The sequence below is a fragment of the Lithobates pipiens genome, unplaced genomic scaffold, assembly GCF_037356315.1.
Source record: "Lithobates pipiens isolate NorthernLeopardFrog02 unplaced genomic scaffold, aLitPip1_a1.2 Scaffold_3, whole genome shotgun sequence".
Lineage (NCBI taxonomy): Eukaryota > Metazoa > Chordata > Amphibia > Anura > Ranidae > Lithobates > Lithobates pipiens.
The window spans coordinates 17,340,387-17,362,381 of NW_027507790.1; the positions used below are offsets into that span (position 1 = coordinate 17,340,387).

At 44.0% G+C, this 21,995-nt stretch overlaps 1 protein-coding gene across 2 annotated transcripts in view; it reads right to left on the bottom strand.

The window, feature by feature from the left end:
• The window catches only part of TRPV4 (transient receptor potential cation channel subfamily V member 4), a 166,848-nt gene that overhangs the window by 130,750 nt on the left and 14,103 nt on the right, over window positions 1-21,995 (bottom strand). The window contains exon 2 of one of the 2 annotated variants that reach the window (XM_077461329.1): window positions 15,320-15,715. In XM_077461329.1, coding sequence (XP_077317455.1) covers window positions 15,320-15,702 — 383 coding nt within the window. In that variant the 5' untranslated portion in view covers window positions 15,703-15,715. Of the gene's footprint in view, window positions 1-15,319; window positions 15,719-21,995 lie in introns of both variants that reach the window. The other variant, XM_077461328.1, reaches the window with a different exon arrangement.

The window sequence follows — 21,995 nt, forward strand, 5'->3', positions numbered from 1 at the left end:
CAGCTTTATCCACCTAAAGAGCAGACTTCACCTGCCAGCTACTCCGGCACTCGTGCCACTCCATGCCTGCACACTCTGTCTCCACCTTCAGAAGTGTTAGGCAGGATGTGCAAGAGAGGCTGCCACAACCTTCCAGTCATCACCAGGTACGTGATAAAAACACATGGTGGTGGCTAGAGGGGCGGTGCCAGGGGTGTGCTGCACTGTGTATGTTAAATATACCTGATCACCTCATTTACACCCTGTTGTAGTTCCCAACAAATGTAAAACATTTCTCCTTTTAGGAAGAATCAGACAAAGTGTCAGCTCTCTATATTCTGTGTTCAGAAAAGCATAAAATTGAAGATTTTCCTTCTTTAAAATTATAATTTGTGCCAAGGTTTGTGTGTATCTGTTCGACTAGGATAGTAATTAGGGCATATTTGTGGGTAAAAGGACAGACATTCCTCTCCCACTTAGCCACTCCCACTGTTGGGGGCCAACTCTACATGCCCACTGTTCACCATGGCATGCTAAGCATTTTTTTTAGTGTGCTATTGGGTACCCAAGGTCTTTCACAATCCTAGAAAGACCCATGCACCATAGTGAGAGCATGCAGTCAAGTTTTCCTAGCTAATAGGCAATGATGGAGGGGGTGCAAAGACCCTTTTTGTGGTCTATAAAATAATCCCATAGCTCCCGACATCTAGTCTATAGGACTCGCAGGCTTCTGGGACTTAGGGCTGCCATTACTGCCATTGTTGGTAGATTGATAGGACAAGAGCGGTTGCTTGTGGCGCAAAGGGGAAGTGATTCTTTGGTTTCTTTGTGGTAGCTGAATTACTATACTTAACTACTCCACGGATTTAAGGCAATTGCTTGCCCTGACACCTTGCTAGAGGTGATCACCGCTTGCCACACTGCATCTGATGGCAGGGGACAGTGGCAAGTGACAAACTATTTGGTGCCAGGCCGGCTCACTTCTGCATAGAAACCAATGAGCTTCTAATCCCAGCTTGTTCAATTAAGCTTTGGTAATAAAACCTGGAAGCTCATTGGTTTCTATGCAGAAGTGAGCCTGATTTTACACTTTCCAGCTTTAGTAAATAAACCCCATTGTGTATTTAAAAGTGGGGTATGCCTGTACTGCTAGCGGCTGGTGCTGCTGGCAGTAATTGCATTCAGAAAAATCCAACAAGCTGGTTGTACCCAAGTCAATCCATGTATCGACTTGGGTACAATCAGCCTGATCATACATGGATCGAAATTCAACCAGTCCCTGATGAACCAGCCTTAATTTTAATCCATGTATGGCCAGCTTTTAGGAACAGCAACTGTGTGTTCAAATTAGAAGGCTGGCAGGCTGCCAGGACTCTACTATACTAAGACTGCTTTCACACTGGGGCATCAGCGATAAAGCAACCCTATTTTTAGCGGTGCTTTATCATCGTTTTTGCAGAGGTTTTCGGCCGCTAGCAGCCGAAATAGGGTTAAAACAACCCGCAAAGTGCCACTGCAGCAGCGCTTTGCCAGAACTTCCCATTCATTTCAATGGGCAGGAGCGGTTTAGGAGCAGTGTATACACCACTTCTTCACCGCTCCAAAGATGTTGCTTGCAGGAGTTTTTTTTAATGTCCTGCCATCGCATTGCCTCAGTGTGAAAGCACTCGGGCTTTCACACAGACTGCAGGGGAGCTGTATTTCAGACGCTTTACAGGTGCTATTTTTAGCACAAAAGTGCCTGAAAAAACCCTCCAGTGTAAAAGGGGGTCTAATAGGAAAATAGCAAAGTTTGAAGATGCATTTCTCCTCAATGTCAGGGGCTACAGATGTGAAACATGGCTTGTTTTAAAGTGCTTTTAGGATTCCTTCATACTAGTGATCATGGCAAATTGCATGGTTTATTTTATTCATCTTGATAAGCAGAAATTTACTGAAATGTCAGAAGTGACATTAGGGAGCAGTAGGGATGGGATTGTGTCGCAAAATGCTGCGCTGAAAGGTATTCTACATACAATACTTTAACTTACTACATATGAAACAAAGCATTTTCTCCTTGTCTAGCCTCAATGCATCTTTTATGAACAAGCCCTTAATGCCTGTTCAGAATATGTAAATTCTTAATGTGACTATTCTGTGCATAGAAACATGTATATGCAGACTGTAAAGTCTCTTCAAAAAGCTCTAACAATTGTTTTGTTAGGGGGTTTCATTTTGCTTTAAAGTACAGTATATGTAAACACAGTGTAACCTTTTTGTGTACATGTGAAATAAATAGAACCTGGTTAACAGTACATAACTGATTTATAGTAGTATGGTATAATAACTCTTTGCAGAATATGCAACCAGTCATCTGTTACGGGACTTAACCTACGAAGTGGAGGTGTTGCTCATGCTGGAAACCAATTATGAGTGGAACTGTTTTTCTAAAAGGTGGCCAGGAAAATTTCACCTAAATGTTACTGGATGCCATGGGTGACGCATCTCTATTTACTTTCCTGCAGTCTTCCTAAATTAGTCTCACTTTACAGAACTGTGTACATAGTCTACTAGGTTTAAAAAAGGAAGAAAGGAATTTAGGAAGACTACAGGAAAATATCAGGTGGAGACCTGGAAATATAAACTGGGTTTTAGACTACTCGATGGAATAAGCTGGTAAGCACAGAAGATTTACTTCCCAAAATAAATTGAGAACACGAACATTTTGACTCTTCAATGAAGGAAACAGCCCCCTATACAAGGATTACAATGTAAAAACACAGACACCAGACATTGTCAAGCAAAAACCCCACCTAAACACTTTTGTAATGAGGCAGCTTTCACTCAAAAGGAGGATCCAGCAGCTGTGTAGGAAGAGCAGATAAATCGGTGAATTTTTTTATGATACGCTGTACTGTTTGAAATATTCTATGCTATTGCAAGATAGCTGCACAGCAATGCTGAGGATATAATCAGTTTTTACATTTTCCTTCTTCACTTTAGTGGAAAACACCAATCCTTTGCTCCCAAGGGAGCCTTACATCGGGGTCTCACTCTACTGGCGTCAACCCACTCATTGTCAGAATTTTCTACTTTATAAATTTCTCTTTATTAAAATATTAGGCTCCTCATGAATACAGAAATGTATGTGGCCACTTCAACTTATGTTGGTATATTTGGAAGAAGTTCTGGTTTAGCCGTTGCCGACCAGCCCACGACAATATACGTCGGCACAATGGCACGGCTGGGCAAATGGGCGTACAGGTACAACCCCCTTAAATTGTGGGCGGGCGCCTGCCGCGCGCTCCGGGATCGGGCTCAATGTCTGCTGGGGGCCCGCAATCGTGTCACTGAGCAGAACGGGGAGATGCCCATGTAAAAAAGGCATTTCCCTGTTCTGCCTAGAAACATGACAGGGATCTACTGCTCCCCATCATCGGGAGCAGTGATCTTTGTCATGTTGCAGTGAGCCCACCCCACCTACAGTTGGAATCACTCCCTAGGACACACACTTTACCCCTTGATCGCCACCTAGTGTTAACCCCTTCCCTGCCAGTGTCATTTACACAGTAATCCGTGCATTTTTATAGCACTGATCGCTGTATAAATGACAATGGTCCCAAAATAGTGTCAAAAGCGTCCTGTGTCCGCTATAATGTCGCAGTCACGATATAAAAGAATAAATAAATAAAAAAACAAACACGCAGATTGCCACCATTACTAATAACAATAAAAAATAAATGCCATAATCCCCTATTTTGTAGACACTATAGCTTTTTCGCAAACCAATCAATATATACCTTTTGTGATTTTTTTTTTTTTACCAAAAATATGTAGAAGAATACATATCGGCCTAAACTGACAAATTTTTTTATATATATTTTTCGGCGACATTTATTATAGCAAAAAGTAAAATTGCTTTGTTTTTTTGTTTTTTTGTTTTTTTGTTTATAGCGCAAATAACTGCAGAGGCAATCAAATACCACAGAAAGAAAGCTCTATTTGTGGGGGGGAGGAAGACGTCAATTTTGTTTGGGTGCATCGCCGCATGACCGCGCAAATTGGCAGTTAAAGCGACGCAGTACAGAATCGCAAAAAGTGCTCTGGTCAGGAAGGGGGTAAATCCTTCCAGGGCTGAAGTGCAAGCTAGTTCATTTTCATTTTCTAATGCTGCCTTTACCAAACCCTGGCATTTATCCTTCACTGCTACAATCAATCAATATTATCCCCCATGCCATAGCCTGTTTCCATAGTTACCTTGGCTTCCATTCACAAACTGCTCCAACTTTACACCTCTTCCAATCAGAAAACATCTTGTATTTATTGAAAAAATACAAGGTGTTCTGTGAATGGCAGCATTACCAAGAAAGCGATGCCCTGTGGTCAGCATGCAATTGAGCAGCTGCTCAGCAGAGGAACCAAATGTACTTATGCAAATAAGATCATATCTGAGGTTTTAACTTCAAAAAGTCTGTTGAGAAAAACAGCCCCTGTCAGTCCAGGGAAGAGCTGTGGATGGAATTAAGCTGCCACCTACTGTATTTTAGAAGATAAACTGGCGGCAGTGATAGGTCTCTAGCTGTATACAGGAAGTTGAATGATTGTAAAGTCTTGTTTGTTTTTTTAAACATGCTATACTTACCTCCTCTGTTCAGTTGGTTTTGCACAGAGCAGTCTGGATCTGCCTCTTCTCGGTTCCCTGTTTGCTTCTCCTGGCCCCTCCCTCCAATCGAGTGCCCCCACAGTCACCAGCTTCCTATGAGGGCACCTGAGGCAAGTCACAGCTCCGCGTGTCCTCCCTCTTCCCTGATTGGCTGACTGACTTTTGATTGACAGCCACGGGAGCCAATGTCAGCACTGCTGTGTCTCAGCCAATCAGGAGGAGTGTCCTGGATGGCTTAGACGTTAATAGACAGACATCACTGGAGAGAGATGGGGCTCAGGTAAGCAATTAGGGGAGTGCTGGGGTGGCTGCTACACACAAAAATAGGATTTTTTCGTCATACTTGCCTGTAAAATCCTTTTGAGTACCTCATGGGATTTTTCTAGCATTCTAGAATCAGGCTAATATTCATTACCTACTGGGTTATACGCCATCATCAGGTGAATGGACACTGGTAGACCAAAATGTCTTCAGACAGGAAGTGATCACCAATATAACCCCTCCCACACAGGAAGCACTTCAGTTTTGTAGCAAGCACTGAATCCTCAAAAATGTGTCCCATGATGTACAGGCAAGTACGACGAAAAAATGGAATTACGTACCGGTAATGTCCTTTTCCAGGAGTCTTTCAGGACAGCCACCTTAGAGAGACACCGGCTCCTCCCCTCTGAGGAAACACCGCCTTCAATTTCATAATTTAAGCCTCCTCCTCCCTTCGTTCCTCAGTTCTTCCAGAGTACCTCCGGCCAAACTGGGGAGACACAAGAACACGTCAAACAAATAAACTTTTTAAGTCTTACCTGACGGTCTCATGTAATGAGTTCCCGATGATCTGCAACAATTTGGGTGGGAACCGGTGCTGTCCTGAAAGACTCCTGGAAAAGGACATTACCGGTACGTAATTCCATTTTTCCCCAATCGTCTTTCAGGACAGCCACCTTAGAGAGGATAAGCGAGTATATTACCTTAGGGTGGAACTACTGCCTGTAGCACCTTACGACCAAAGGCTTGGTCTTTGGCTGACAGAAGATCCAGTCTATAGTGTCTCACAAACGTAGAAAAACTGGACCACGTTGCAGCTCTACAGATCTGTTCCGGAGATGCACCAGCCCACTCTGCCTGAGAAGTTGCCACGGCCCTGGTTGAGTGTGCTCTAATCCCAGCTGGAGGATCTAATCCCCCTGCCACGTATGCCTGCCCAATGGCTAACCTTAACCATCTAGCTATGGTACGTCTAGAGGCTTTGGAACCCTTCCTGGCCCCTGAAAATAAAACAAAAAGTGAATCAGTCTTTCTGAACTGACTTGTGCAGTCTAAATAATAAAGAACACATCTTCTAACATCTAGTCTGTGAAACATGTGTTCCTGTTCTCTAACTGGATTTGAACAAAATGTAGGTAGCACAATCTCCTGCATCCTGTGGAAACTAGAGGCTACCTTAGGCAAAAAGGCCGGATCTATCTTCAAAACCAGACGATCCGGAAAAACCTGAAAAAAGGGAGCCCTGACAGAAAGGGCTTCGAGTTCACTTACTCTTCTTGCTGTAGTGATCGCCACCAAAAACACAGTTTTGAGAGTGATCAGCTTTAATGAGCAAGATTCTAACGGCTCAAAAGGTTCCCCTGCGAGAACCTGTAAAACTAAAGAAAGATCCCAAACTGGGAAGGGGGAGCTTGAAGCCGGCCTTTGCCTACCTAGGGCCCTGAAGAACCTTACGACCCAAGGATCTGACGCTAGATGTTTCTCTAAAAACACGCTCAAAGCGGAAACCTGAGCCTTTAGTGTTCCAAGTGCTAACCCCTTATCCGCCCCTGCCTGTAGGAACTCTAGAACGGCTACAGGGCTGTGCACGTTGAAGGAACCCTCTGAACACCAGCTGTTAAACCGTTTCCATACCTTTAAGTAAATGGACTGGGTTTCCTTTTTCCTACAGTTTAGAAGAGTGGCTACCAACCGGTCTGAGAAGCCCTTGGCTTTCAGCAATTCTTCCTCAGAAGCCACGCTGCCAGGTTCCATCGTCCTACCTGAGGGCAGAACACCGGACCTTGAGACAGGAGATCCTCCTGCACTGGGAGAATCCAGGGGGGTTCTACAGACAGGCCCTTCAGGATCGAGAACCACGGCCTCCTGGGCCAGTGAGGTGCAATTAGAATGAGGGTAGTGTTCTCCACTTGAAATTTCCTTAATACTGCTGGAATGAGCACGGGAGGGGGGAAGGCATAGCACCTGGAGAAACCCCAACTCTGTGCTAGTGCGTCCACCGCCAATGCCCCGTCCCCCCTGTTTATGGAGAAGAACGTTGCTACCTTCGCGTTTTCCCTTGCGGCAAAGAGATCTATTGCAGGAATCCCCCATCTCCGGGTGATCATTTCGAATATTTCCTGCTTGAGAACCCAATTGCCTTCTCTCAGAGTTCTCCTGCTGAGAAAATCTGCCACCCGATTTTGTTCTCCCTTCAAGTGGATTGCTGAAAGGGACAGGATATTTGCTTCGGCCCATCTGAGGATGGCTTCCGCTAGGGCCCATAAGGACTTGCTCCTGGTGCCCCCCTGTCTGTTGATGTAAGCTACCACCGAGGAGTTGTCCGACCTTACCCTTACGTGATTCCCCCGGAGCTCCTTCTGAAAGGTTCTGAGAGCTAGATCTACTGCCCTCAGCTCCCTCCAATTCGAGGATCTCCTCGAGTCCCTCTTTTCCCAAATACCCTGTATTAATCGGGGGTCTAGGTGTGCCCCCCAACCTGAGCTGCTTGCATCGGTCGTGACCACCCTGGAGGTTGGCATGACCCACTCTAGACCTTGGGACAAATTTGCTCCCTTCCTCCACCACCAGAGGGACCTCTTTACCTGATCTGGAATCGAAACCAGAGAATCCAAAGATTCCTGGCTGTGATCCCAAACCTTCAGCACAAATAATTGTAGAGGGCGGTAATGTAACCCTGCCCACTGAACCGCTGGAAGAGCGGATGTCAGCAACCCTAGCGCTGACATGATCTTCCTTATGGAGATCTGGTGGTTGCCCTGAAGAAACAACAGAGCCCTGTCTATCTTTTGAATTTTTTCCAAAGGAAGAAAGACCCTTTGTACTGTTGAGTCCAACTCGTACCCTAGGAAAGTGACCCTCTGGGAAGGGATTAAGTTGGATTTCTCCAGGTTCAGGAGCCAACCCAGGCTTACTAACAGGTTTCTTGTGACCTGTAAATCCTGAATTAACTGTGCTGGGGAAGGGGCAAACAGAAGGAGATCGTCGAGATATGCGATCACCGAGATTCCCCTGAGACGCAGAAATGCCAGAACTTCTGCCATCACTTTGGTGAAGATTCGGGGGGAAGAGGATAGCCCGAAAGGAAGCGCTCTGAACTGAAGGTGTAGTACTTCCATTGGAGTTCTCACTGCCAGTCTGAGAAAACGCTGGTGGGACTCTGCGATGGGAATATGCAGGTATGCATCTTTCAGATCTATTGATGCCATGAAGCAGTTCGGAGGTAGGAGTGCTTTTACTGAGTAAACCGAATCCATCCGAAACCTTCTGTAGGTAACTGAGACATTCAGGGGCTTCAGGTTCAGGATGAGCCTGAACTTTCCCAAAGGCTTGCGAATCACGAAGACGTGAGAGTAGAAGCCTCTGCTTGTCTCTCCTACTGGAACCCGTACTACCACCTCCTGTTCTTCCAACTCCTGAAGAGAGGAAAGAAGGGCAGATGATTTTTCTGCGCATTTTGGCAGCTCGGTGACAAGGAACCTCAGAGGAGGGAGTTCCGAAAACTCCAAATGGTAACCTCCTCTGACGATCCCCAAGACAAACTGATTGGAGGAAATCATTTCCCACTGTGGGAGGAAGGCCCCCAATCTTCCTCCCACCGTGACCCTGTCACTGAGATTTTTTGGGCTGTTCAGGAGGGCGAAAAATTGCTCCCCCGGGGCCCTTGCTTTTGAGTCCCCAACTTTTCTTCTGCTGAACAGTACGGGGTGGTACAACCCTTTTCTGGGGACGAGTCTTTTTGGCTTGTTCCCCAAATTTCCTTTTAACAGGAAAGGCCTTTCTTTTGTCTGCTGTGCGATCTAGCACTGTTTCAAGACCTGGTCCAAACAGTAGATCTCCTGTAAAGGGGATTCCACAAAGTTTAAGTTTGGATGCATTGTCTCCAGGCCAGGTCTTCAGCCATAAGGCTCTCCTGGCAGAGTTGGTCAGGGCCAAGGACCTTGCCGACATTCTCACGGATTCCGCCGAAGCGTCCGCTATGTAGGCTATCCCTTTAAGAAGCATGGGAAAGGAGGATAGAATAGTCTCCTTTGCTGTCCCTGCTTCAATGTGTGCGCTAATCTGGGTGAGCCAATACTCCATGTTGCGGGCCAACACCGTGGTTGCCATGGCTGGCTTAAGATTTCCCTGTGATGAATCCCAGGCCTTCTTAAGAAGGTAATCCATCCTTCGATCCATAGGGTTAGAAAGTACCCCCATATCCTCAAAGGATAGATCAGTGTGTCTGGACACCTGGGAAAAAGCAGCGTCTAGTCTGGGAGATTTATTCCAGACGAGAGTCTCTTCCTCCGAAAAAGGAAACCTACGTCTTAATGCCCCAGAAAAGAAAGGTTTCCTTTCGGGATCCCGCCATTCCTTCTTGATGGTATCGATCAAGACGTTATGCACTGGGAACACCCGCTTCTTTTGTTCCCCCATGCCCTTGTACATCCGATCATGGAGTGACAATGTCTTAGTTTCTTCTTGAATGCCTAAAGTGGTATGAATCGCTCCCAAGAGCTCATCCACATCCTCCAGGGAAAGCTTATACCGCGAGATTCTGCTGGATTCCCCATCCAACACCTCGGCGTCAGACTCCCCCTGGGAGTCTGAAACGACACTGTCAATTTCCTCCTCAGCTTCCTCCCTGGGACCCTCTGGATTCTCTCCCCTTGCAGGAGGAACATCCACAGGGCTGGATGGTACACTCTGCTGCGCTGGTGTAGGAGTGCTCGGAGGCTGGGGCCACTGAAAACTGGAAAAAAAGTTTTGGAAGGACTGAAAGGTACCAGAGAGTTCCTTCATAGAAGCTACCAGATCTGCACCCTGCTCTACTGCCTGTTCCTTAAGTAAATCCTCAATACATTGTTTGCAAATAGCTTTAGACCAAGAGTCTCCCATAGACGTTCTACATGAAGGGCACTTCTTCTTAGAACCATGGGGGGACTTGCTCGTGGCTTTCTGAAAGACACAAAACACAGGAAGGAGCAGCATGAGCCTAAAAAACAGCAACACCAGCGCTACATAGAGGACCACCGGGAGTGCCCCCCCTAGGATCAACCATCACCAGGATCCCAGACACACTACCCTTCCCCCCCGACCACCAAGGAGGAACACCAGTGGAGCTACTGGATACAAGTAAGGGAACACCTCCCCAGGTTTCCTCTTACCTTCGAGTGGCTGGTGCTGTTATCTCCAGGAGTTTTTGAAGCCTCTGCTTCGGACATTCTCCCGTTGAGGAAGCGTGGTACGAACGTGCCTCTAACAGCTACCTGTGCAACTGTGAAAAGAGAGGCTGCACCAGCCGAACGCTAGGTTCCCCTTCACGTGCCGCGTCCGGAACCGGAAGACGCGGATCGAACGAAGGGGTCCGCCCCCACCGGAACTGACGTCGCCCGCCTACCGGTCCGGCTTCCAGCTCCCAGCCGGCTGCATACACAGGGGGGCCCTGGACGCCTTCGTTCAGCACCCCACTGGGCGAAACGCAGGGATGAACCTCTCCAAAGACTTCCTGCTTTCCCCAAGTGAAGATTGGAGTGCGTGTAAAGGTCAGTCGAGTATTCAGCTTCCCCAGCCGACTGGACTGTTTGTTCCGTTGAAACACCCGCGGGTGAACGAACGGACGACCCCATAAACTTCCTGCTTTCCCCAAGCGGAGTTTAGGGTATATGGACAGTACGAACACTTCAGCTCCCCGCTGATAGGACTGTCCTGGACCGACCGATGAACGGTCGGATAGCCGAACGAGGCCAGGGCTCCGCTCGGATGGCTTCAGTTTCACCAACCGAATTTAGCCTTAAGGTTCCTTGGCGGTGTCTCCCCGCCGGAGGAAACACCATAACTGAGGAACGAAGGGAGGAGGAGGCTTAAATTATGAAATTGAAGGCGGTGTTTCCTCAGAGGGGAGGAGCCGGTGTCTCTCTAAGGTGGCTGTCCTGAAAGACGATTGGGGAAAAAAATCCTATTTTATTTTTTATACATCATGGGACACAGAGTTAGGCCAATAGTCATTGCCTACTGGGATGTCCCAGAGCAATAGCCTTGAGGGAAGGGAGATACCCTGCCAAACAATAGTCATCAGAACTTATACGGCAACCCGTAGTACACTGCGGTCAAAAGCCGAATCCTCGGCTGCTTGAACATCCACTTGATAACATTTTGTGAATGTATGCACTGAAGCCCAGGTAGCAGCCTTACAAATCTGAGCCACAGATATCTGATGGCGAAAAGCCCAGGAGGTTCCTACACTCCTGGTAGAATGAGCTCTCATCCTAAAGGGAGGAGCTTTACATTTCAGACCATAGGCCTGAATTACCAATTGACAGACCCAATTGCCAATGGAAGCTTTGCAAGCTGCCTGCCCTGTCTTGTGTCCTTTTGATAAAACAAAAAAGGCTATAGACAAATAAACCTTGACTGCTCAGACAACATCCAAAGAATGTTAAACGAGGCTGAGAGAAAAAAGAAAGCAAAATAATATCCTGATATCCTGGCCGACGCCACTTTTGGCAAAAAGGATGGAACAGGGTAACACCACCCTGTTGTGGTGAAGGATCGAGTACGGTTCTCTGCACAAAAGGGCTGCCAACTACAACACCCTTCTAGCTGAGGTGATGGCCATCAGGAAGGCTAGCTTGCGTGACAGCAAGTATAATGGAATTTCCTGGATAGGTTCAAAAGGTCATTTCTGTAACACAGATAAAACCAACTTCAAGTCCCAAGGACACATAGGTGACCTAATGGGGGGAAGCAAGCAAGTCCCCCTGCATAAAGTTTGGGGTCATTGAATAAGAGGATAAAGGCCTTTGGAAGAATACTGACCAAAACTTGACCTCTGATTGTACTCAAAGCCAAATTTGATTTCCACAGCTGACTGGAGAAAAGAGAATTCTCCAAATCACATATTTACAAGGATGCCATTTTCTGGCTTCAAACCAAGCAATATAAAAGTCTTCCAGACCTTTTGATACATTTTCCTAGTGACAGCTTTTCTAGCATTCACCATGGTAGACACTACTGGTCCGGAGATGCTATGGTCCTTCAGCACCCTGGCTTCAATAGCCATGCCGTCAAAATTTAGAGACTGTAAATTGGGGTGGAAAATGGGACCTTGAGACAGTAGATCGGGCGACGTGGAAGCTTCCATGGCCCGTCTATTGTCAGTCTCGCAATCTACGGGAACCAGGGCCTTCTGGGCCAGGCTGGTGCCACCAGAATGACTGAAACCTCCTCTTTCCGAATCCTATACAACAAATGTGGAAGGAGGGGGAATCGAAGGGAAAGCATAAACCAGGGAGTACTGTCTGAATGGAACTATCAGAGCATCTGCTCTGACTGCCAGAGGCTCCCTTGTTTGGGACACAAATTGCTGTAGCTTGTTGTTAATCTGGATGCCAATAGGCCTGGAATGGAACTGGACATAGGGCACTGCCTAAAAGGAAGATAACATTCTCCCAAGAAGACTCATACAGAGCCGAATGGAGGGTTGCCTGGTGCCCCTTATCTGATGCACCTGAACCTTCAGGGCACAGATCGTTACGGATGGCAAGAATATTCTTGCTTTAACCATATCTAGGATCAGACCTAAATCATTTAGCCTTTGAGCTGGTATCAGGGCTCACTTTTTGGTATTTATGATACAGCATAAGCTTTTCAAATATCGCACTGTACATATTATGCTCTGTTCTTGAACCTGTAATGAGTGATCTCCGAGGAGGAGGTAATACAGATACCCGAGCACCAAGATCCCTTGGGCCCTTAAAAGACCCAGTACTGGTGCTATGACCTTTGTGAACACCCGAGGAGCTGTAGCCAGTCCTGTACGCCAGCCCTGTACGCGTTTCGTAAAGTGTCTTGCATCATCAGATGACACAGTTTGCGAAACGCGTAGAGGCTGCTGGGAATTCCGTTCGTCACTTCCGGTGTAGCGAAAACGAGGCTCGGAACGCACACCGTGGTTGTGGAACGCACGCCGCTACTTGGAGAGGAGAGATTGGGTGACAGATCTGAACCCCATCCCCACATACACGGCTGGATATGCTTGGTGCCAGCATATAAGCACAGGCGCATGTGAGTTCAACTGTTTACCTTTTTAAATAAATTGTGATTACATACTACACCATGATGGCTATTTATAGATCTTTGTGAGAAACAACTAGCGCAAGAGGTATTTATATACTGCTTGGAGAGGCTGTTGGTGAAATCCATAACGGAGTGGTTATCCCAAATGAACCAAAGGCGCATATTCTGGTTTATCTGGCGAGTGGCCATTGCAACAGGTGATGGTGAAGTCACTCATTTGGTGGATAAAAGAAGCACTTTATACAGGAGGAATATATTTGCACTGAAGTGATAACTCACTTAGTATATTAATTTGCACTGGAATTATTTTTCGGTCCTTTTTTCATATATTCTTTGTTGGTATTTTTTACAATATGGAATTGCACTTTATATATATTGGTATTGAATACATATGTCTTCATTAATGGTGTATTTGTATTGAGGAAATTCTAGAGGTTTTAATACATGCACGGCACTTTAAATTTGTATAAAGCACTGTGAAAGCAATATTTAATGAGCTGGTATAGAGTGGTAATAGGTAGTGCAATCCATATCATATACACAAGAAAAAAAAAAAAAAATACAAAAAAAAAGGTACACTTTGCAAACACCCACAGCTAGCCCAAACCCCCCCCCCCCCCCCCCCTTCTGGTATCCGCACACAGGTGTCCAGCCACTAGCTAGCTTGACTGATTGTTACAATTACTGGGACACGCCACAATAATAAGTAAAGGGGTTTCACTTACCCATCCAGGTGCAGGGCAGATTCGAAACTAAGAGCTCAATCTTCTCCCTTCACGACGGGTTCCTGTCACTTGAGGACCTTCAAGGACTGGGTACCCTTTTCGTGCTTAGGGTCCACTCCCTTCACTCTGTACAGCACCTTGCAGGAATGCCTTAGCGCTGTGGTGTCCAGGATTACACTTTACAGGGTCCAGCGCCCGGAGGCCGCTTTACAGGCAAAACCTTGCCGAATCTTGTCTTCTTTACGAGACTCAGGTACCATTTATCTAAGCATACAAGCCTGTGTCAAATGGATCCGATCAGTCAATCCCTTGATTAATTTAAAAACTGTTTGTGGGACTAGAGAGCTCAAACACACCGTGCCATCCACTTTGCAGACACTGGTAAAAAACTGAAGTGCTTCCTGTGTGGGAGGGGTTATATAGGGAATCACTTCCTGTCTGAACACCTTTGGTCTACCAGTGTCCATTCACCTGATGATGGAGTATAACCCAGTAGGTAATAAATATTAACCTGACTCTGTATCCCATGATGTACTCAAAGAAAAGGGTTTTACAGGTAAGTATGACGAAAAAGAAAGGTTTTTTTTTTTTTTTATCTTAATGGATAGAATCCATTAAGATAAAAAAACTGCCTTTACACCTCATTTAAGCAATGGCCACATGTTTATCATCAGCTGTAATGACACAACCTTGGCAGCAGGTAAACTCCATCCACAACTTTTCCCTGGATTGATAGTTGCTTTTTGTCACTTTTACTTACATTTGGTTTGTTAAGGGTGTAAAATAAAATCTGGGAAAACGTGCATGTTTTGAAGAGACATTTGTTTCTTTGCCCTCAAATACACTTAGATATGCATAGCCTTGGGTGTATGATAACCTTAAAAGACACAGCAGTGTGAATAAGGTTCAGAAGGTAAGTCATTTTAGTACGAGATTAAAATCAAAAAACAAGGGGCAGGTCTATAGACTATGAACTATCAGGGAATTTTATCAAAAGAATGGATGCTTGAAATAGACTCCCTACAGTAGCAGAGTCAATCAACAGTAGATGATTTCAGACATGCTTGGGATAAATATAGTTCTATAGTCAGAGAGGAGAAAAAAAAAAAAAAAAACACCACACAGGCTTGATTGACTAAGGCCCCTTTCACACTGGGGCGTTTTTCAGGCGATACAGCGCTAAAAATAGCGCCTGTAAAAATCTGGCTCCTTTCACTCCGGAGGACGGTGAAAAAAGTCTCGCTAGCCGCATCTTTGGAGCGGTGAAGGAGCGGTGCATTCACCGCTCATACCCATTGAAATCAATGGGGCAGCGAGGCTATACCGCCGGCAAAGCGCCGCTGCAGCGGCGCTTTGCAGGCGGTTTTAACCCCTTTTCCGGCCGCTAGCGGGGGTTAAAACCGCCCCCGCTAGCGGCCACATACCGCCGCTAAAACTACTGTAAAGCAGTCCTAAAAACAGCGCCTCTTTACCGCCGACGCCGCTCCCGCCCCAGTGTGAAAGGGGCCCAATTGATCTTTTTCACCCATCTTCTATAAAAAGACAGAATCTAAAATATACACCACTTCATGCAAAACTAGAAAGAAAAAATGCCTGGAAATTTTTTTTTACCACACAGTGTACTTGCAACATGTTACAAGTGTTTCCTTACTCTGCAAGTATTTTCTTTCGCCTCCGCCGGTTTTCTGTAGGGTGATGATGGTAGGTCCCATAATCAAACAAAGAGTCCATAGGTGCTTTCTTTGGACCTGGAACCACTGATGATTCATAAATGGTAGATTCCAGAAGATCCATAGGATGGCCTAACCCCTTTTTGAATGCTCCTTGAAATCTTATTCTGAGGTTCTGCTTGCCATCTCCTGGATGGTGTGGAGTACGGATCACCTCTGTGGGTACCGCCCCTTCTTCATTTTCAAACAAGTTGGCCAAGGATGAGAGTGGAAAAGTGTCATTATGGGTTGATCCATCATCCCCTTGACTGTCATCAATATCTAGAGATGCGCTTTGTTTTGTAAGGCTTGAGGGATCTGCCATGCTTGATTGTGACCTGCTGAAAAGAAAGAAAACCTTGTAAATGTAGGTTGATTCAGTTCCTCAAAAACTGATATTTTAAATCTATTAGACCCATACTCTTGGACAGGACCGGACACACAAACATCTTCTGAAGTCTACTCTCCTTTTTCACTACACTATGTCCTTATAGCTTGATTCTTCAAATAAGCTCTTTTTAGACATCTTTGCAAAACGTTATGTAACATTTTGCAGAACTTAAAATGAATTTATGGTCACAGCATACACGTTCCTGTTTTAACATTAGCTTTGTAATAGCAATACAAATAGTTATTTTTGCCAATCCAGTATATGCTCCGTGTCCATTCAGACAGAGGCATAGCCCCGCCCCTCCCCCTTCTCTCCTCATTGGCTCACTGACTCATAGTTAGCAGCTGGAGCCAATGGCACCACACTGCTGTCTCAGTCAATGAGGAGGGATGCACGGACAACCGAGTCTCTTGTGCAACATCGCTGGATCTAGATGGAGCTCAGGTAAGTATTAACAGGGCTGCTACTCATAGGTTTTTTATCTTAATTCATAGAATGGGTGGCATGCACCTGGTTGAACTCTTACTTTGCCAAGTGGCTGAATCAGGGTGGATAAAAAATCGAATTAAAAAAAAAAGGGATTTAAAATCAGATTTTGTTTTTTGTTTTTTTTTATATCACATTTTAATAAAATGCTTTTGGAGTAAAAATCTAAAGATAGTTATCAATTTAAGATACATTAGTAGTTTAGTTTATTCAGCATAAAATGGAGCTTAGTTATGTAGTATGAGGCTGTATAGTCTACAATAATTTACATGTTTGATAAACTCATTCAATGAATCCAAGCTCTGCAAGCGAGATATCATGCACTGCATTGATGCATTCACACAATTTCACAGTAACCATGAGATAAAAACAAAGTTCAGGAATATTCCTTTATCCCATTGTTTTTCAAAGCTATGTACACTACATAGGAAACCTTCATTTTGTTTGCAAATATTAAAGATCTTAACCAGCAAGAAAAAGCCCATACATTTAAAGAGCACCTGTCATTTCAAATCCATCATGGCAGTGCCTGTAAGTGGGCATCCACTCACCTGCTGCCACCACGCCCCTCACCTTGTTGTGTCACTGTCGCATCACTAGCCGTCCCGTTAAAATGAATTGGACTGTTGGTGAGTCAACAGCGGATCAGAGGAGGAGCTGCTGCAGGACAAAGATGGCAGTTGCTCTTTAAAAATTATAATTTAGACCCCTTCCACACCATTTTTATTAAATACCATGTCCTGACCACATCACACATGGGCTATTATTTACATATCCCAAGTCTGCCATTATAGAGTAAGGTTAGGGATATGCAGCCAGAGATCTCCTCATCGTAATCTAATCTCAAAAATGGCAATGAATGCCTTTAGGCAAAGCACTTCACATTAGGAGCAGTCAGATCCTTAAACCTCACTTGTCTATGTAAATTTCACTGCTTTGATCTTCAAGGTAACCAGCATTTTTCATTGGGTCTCTTTTAAACCCTGAAGCGTATTTGACAAGGGCCAGATTTATAATGGCTAAACTACTGGGTCAAAGCAATTCCCAAACTGCAGCTCTTCTGGGATGTTCCCAGTTTGCTGTGGTTAGGACCTACCAAAAGGAGGTCCAAGGAAGAAAAACTGGCAAACCAGCGACAGGGTCATGGGCAGCCAAGGATCAATCATGCACTTTAGGAAGGAAGGCTGGCCTGTGTTGTCCGATCCAATAGAAGAACTACTGTAGCTCAAAAAGTTTAAAAAGTTAATGCTAGTGCCAAGAGAAAGGTGTCAGAACACAAAGTCCTTCGAAGTTTGTTGCGTATGGGGCTGCATAGATACCACAACATACCTTCAGAGGTCTTTAGTGAAGTTCACGCCTTGACAGGTTATGGTGGGTGGTCATAATGTTATGGCTGATGAGTGTACGTTTCACATTTATGATACATTAAAAAGCTACAGACAAATCTACACTGAGGCTGCTTTTCTAAGATGTCCTCATTACAGACTACACTGTAAGCCATTAGCCAGACCAAGCCCATATGTGGTTGGGAACACAGCCTAAATGCCACCAAAAACAGGCGCTCTTTTATTCTCACTATAAATAGATGCAACCATGTCATTTGCCAGATCTAGACAACTACATTTAAACATTTTAAAAAGCATTTACCTAAATTATAGCTATAAAATTCTTCATACAGTTCTTTCACTGAACACCATTTTATCATCATGTTACAAAGGCACGACCACAAATTACACAGAAAACCTGTTAGCTGTACGTTTCACTATAATTTCCAAAAGAGTGCTACATTTTGATGACATGGGAAGTGACTTACTGCACATTTGTGCTAAACAAATTCTGGATATTTTTGCAGGCGTAAAATGCAATTTTAATGGATTTAGGTAATAGAAAAGACATTTTGGGGTTGACTTACTAAAACTAAAGCACTCACAATCTGGTGCAGTTGTGCATCGTAGCCAATCAGCTTCCCACTTCAGCTTATTCAATTGGTTTCTATACAGCGCTGCATCAGATTTTGCAAATCTCCCCAGTTTTAGTAAATCTCCCCTTATGTGTACAATGTTGACACATTTTTGCTGATTGTTAGGCTGGCCATACATTATACAATTTTCTTCTATAGATTTTCTTTAGATTTACCAAAACCATGTAATATGAGGTCAAATCTAAACACTTTCAGTTTGTGTGCAATCAGGCAGGCCCTTGTACTACACAGTTGAAGGTAAATCTAAAGGAAATTGAATAAGAAAATTGTATGGTGTATGGCCAGCTTTAGAATAAAGATGCTGGACCTTTGGACAGAAACTACCCAAGACTGATATTTCTACATTATGTGTTTGCTTGCTAGCTGGACTAGAAAACTAAACATTATGGTGTCACTTATATCTCAATGTATTCTCCAAAAGTAGAACACCCAGCTGTGACATTTTTCTTCTCAGTCTGCTGAAAGGAGAAAGACTAAAATTATTTTACAGAAATGTGACTAAAAGCATCTTCAAAGGATGTAATCCAAGCTAGAATGTACAAGAACAAGAACATCACCTTGGTGAGAATTCTAGCTGGTTTACCATCTGTATTAAATACCAACACAATTTACAAAATGAATCAAAACAAAGCAGATAATGTACAGTAATACATTTTTAATCAGTATGACACAGAACATAAAGGCCTGCCCACACGTCAGTACTAAGGCTAGCCATACATGGACAGATCTCGTGATCTACCCACAGAGGGAATAGGTGATCTCTTCATCTTTATACCAAAATTGTTCCAACTCTGAACCCCACCCAATTCCATACTAAAGTGGTTAAATCACATGGTTAGGGCACTCAAGGGTTTATGGAAGCGATATTGCAGAAAGTCAACCTAGATGTATCCAGATAGGATATGATAATCTCCGAATAGGGACACTGTTTGCCAGATGAGGTGAAAACTCTCATACCGGTCGGTAATAGAAGGCACTCACAGCCATTCATGCCAAGGGTTCCAGGCTATGGGTCAGGCCTGATTTGTTTTTGTCTATTTGCTAATGTTTTCCTTGAAATTTGGCCTGCACAGCAGATGATGAAATGCCATACAGCTTACTACCTTCATTATATTGAGATGCATGCTCAGGTAGAAATAGCATGTCTGTTCTTGTAACAACCAAACATTTTCGTGTTAACCCATTCATTTGAATGCACTGCTTAAAATACCAAAAAGCTCCATCCCCTATATTTAGTAATGCACTACAATACACAGAAGCACGGTACTGTGCTTTGTGGTATGCTGCAATGCACATCCATTGACAAGGAGCAACATGCAAAACACACGTTACTACAGTACAGCAGTTTGAACCCAACTTCAGGCTTTTTTATGTGCATTTAAAAACACATACAAATGGAAGTACACATATTAGGCAAGCTCATGCTCCCCATCCTCCATTGATGAACCTCACAGCTTACTACAGTTTCCCTGAAAATAAGACCTAGCATGATTGTCAGTGATGGCTGCAATATAAACCCCACCCCCCAAATATGCCCTAGCTAAAGTCCTTGTAGGTCTTATTTTCAGGGTAGGGCTTATTTTCGGGGAAACAGGATAGGGCTTATTTGGGGGTAGGGCTTATATTGCAGTCATCACCGACAATCGTGCTAGGTCTTATTTTTCCGGGAAACAGGGTAGTGTAAAGTGAGCAGCACCATTATTTCTGGTCACATGCTCCACTCTGTGTGTATTACAATTCCATTAGAACTGAATGTGTCTGAAGTAGATGTAGATACGGCAAGCAGTAAAGGGTTGTTACATTCACATACACAAAAGTGGAGAAGAAATGTAGCCACCCTAGAACAGGAAGTCTCAGAATAGCAGAAAAAAAGCTTTGAGAGATGAAAAAAAGAGATGGAATGTACATTATAGTTTTATAAATGCGATGCGAGCGTGTCATCACTTTAACCAAACAGAAATCCTTAGGCAGCCAATTTTCTTTCTGGCTTTGCAGGGCGTCTTTCTACTGACATCCATGTGCTCGATGAGGTGATCCCTCCCACATCCCATGTGTCCCCAATAGGGATAGAAATGGCAATAAAAAAAATAAAGATTCCAACGGCTCGTATACATGATCCACAAATCGGAACGACAGATAGTCTGTTTTTTTTTTTTGCATGCTAATCGCATATCGAAAATGGAGAGATTACTAAAGTTACAAAAATACTCGTACCACAGAATAAAAAAATAAAAGAAAGCGATGTAATGTGTTGCAGTGTATTTGTATTGTATTTTCAGGTAACCACTGTAAAAATATAAGAATTACAGAACAAAAACACATCGCTTGAGTTTAAAATAGATCATATAAATCTCAGAAGCCAAAGCCCAAGAAACAGAATTCTCGCAAACATTTTTTTTTTCCTTTTTTTGCCACATGACTCAAGATTTACAAGCCATTCACCCAGTCTGAGCATCATGTGCGACCAAAGAACCATGAAGTGTGTTTCTAGAGGGCAATACTGAGCATTTTCCACAGTTTGAAGAAACCACTCTTCACAAATCAAGTTTTCATGGAAAACTTTCTAGGGCACCGAATGTTACCATGGAGAAAAGAGAATGGGTAGTTTACAAAGCACTCACTGCATTCTTTCATCAGCCAAGGGACAGCATCACAGCGGGTCCTAGTTGCACAGTGATGCAATCAACATCATCTTTCTCAGCAAGACATCTGCCTGTTCACGGCCAGTCTCATTATCATATCCATTTTAAGTCACCGCCCACCTCACATGTAGCGCCCAATGGGCTTTTTTAAAGATTCAGGCTCTGAAAGCTTTTCCAAAGGTTCAGAAAGCCCATTGGGCGATACACATGAGGTGGGCGGTGACCTAATCACGCTAGGACTAGGTGGAGCTGTGTATGCAGAGGATTGTATTGTGAAAGGCTTGTTTTTTTTCCCTTCTAACATGAGTGGATTTTTATATGGAAATACAGTTCCTTGGAAAAGTATCCATTCCCCTTGAAATTTTCCATATTTTGTCATGCTACAACCAAAAATGGAAATGTATTTTATGTGATAGACCAACACAAAGTGGCACATAATTGTTGAGTGGAAGGAAAATTATAAATGGTTTTCAAATTTTTTACAAATATGTGAAAAGTGTGGCGTGCATTTGTATTCAGCCCCTTTTACTGATACCCCTAACTAAAATCTAGTGGAACCAACTGCCTTCAGAAGCCACCTACTTAGTAAATAGCGTCCACCTGTGTGTTATTTAACCACTTGCTTACTGGGCACTTAAACACCCTTCCTGCCCAGACCAATTTTCAGCTTTCGGTGCTCTCACACTTTGAATGACAATTACTCAGTCATGCAACACTGTACCCAAACGAATTTTTTGTCCTTTTTTACCCACAAATAGAGCTTTCTTTTGGTGGTATTTGATCACCTCTGGGGTTTTTATTTTTTGCGCTATAAATGAAAAAAGACCGAAATTTTTTTAAAAAAGCATATTTCTTTGTTTCTGTGACAAAATTATGCAAATTATTAATTTGTCTTCATACATTTTGGCCACAATTTATACTGCTACATGTCTTTGGTAAAAAATAACCCAAATTAGTGAGAGAGTCTACAAGCTGTGGTGCAAATCATACAAAATTGATCACATCTGATGTACTGGCGGCTGATCTCAATTCTTGAGACCCGAACAAGTCAGGAAAGTACAAATAACCTCCAAATGACCCCTTTTTGGAAAGTAGACATTCCAAGGTATTTAGTAAGA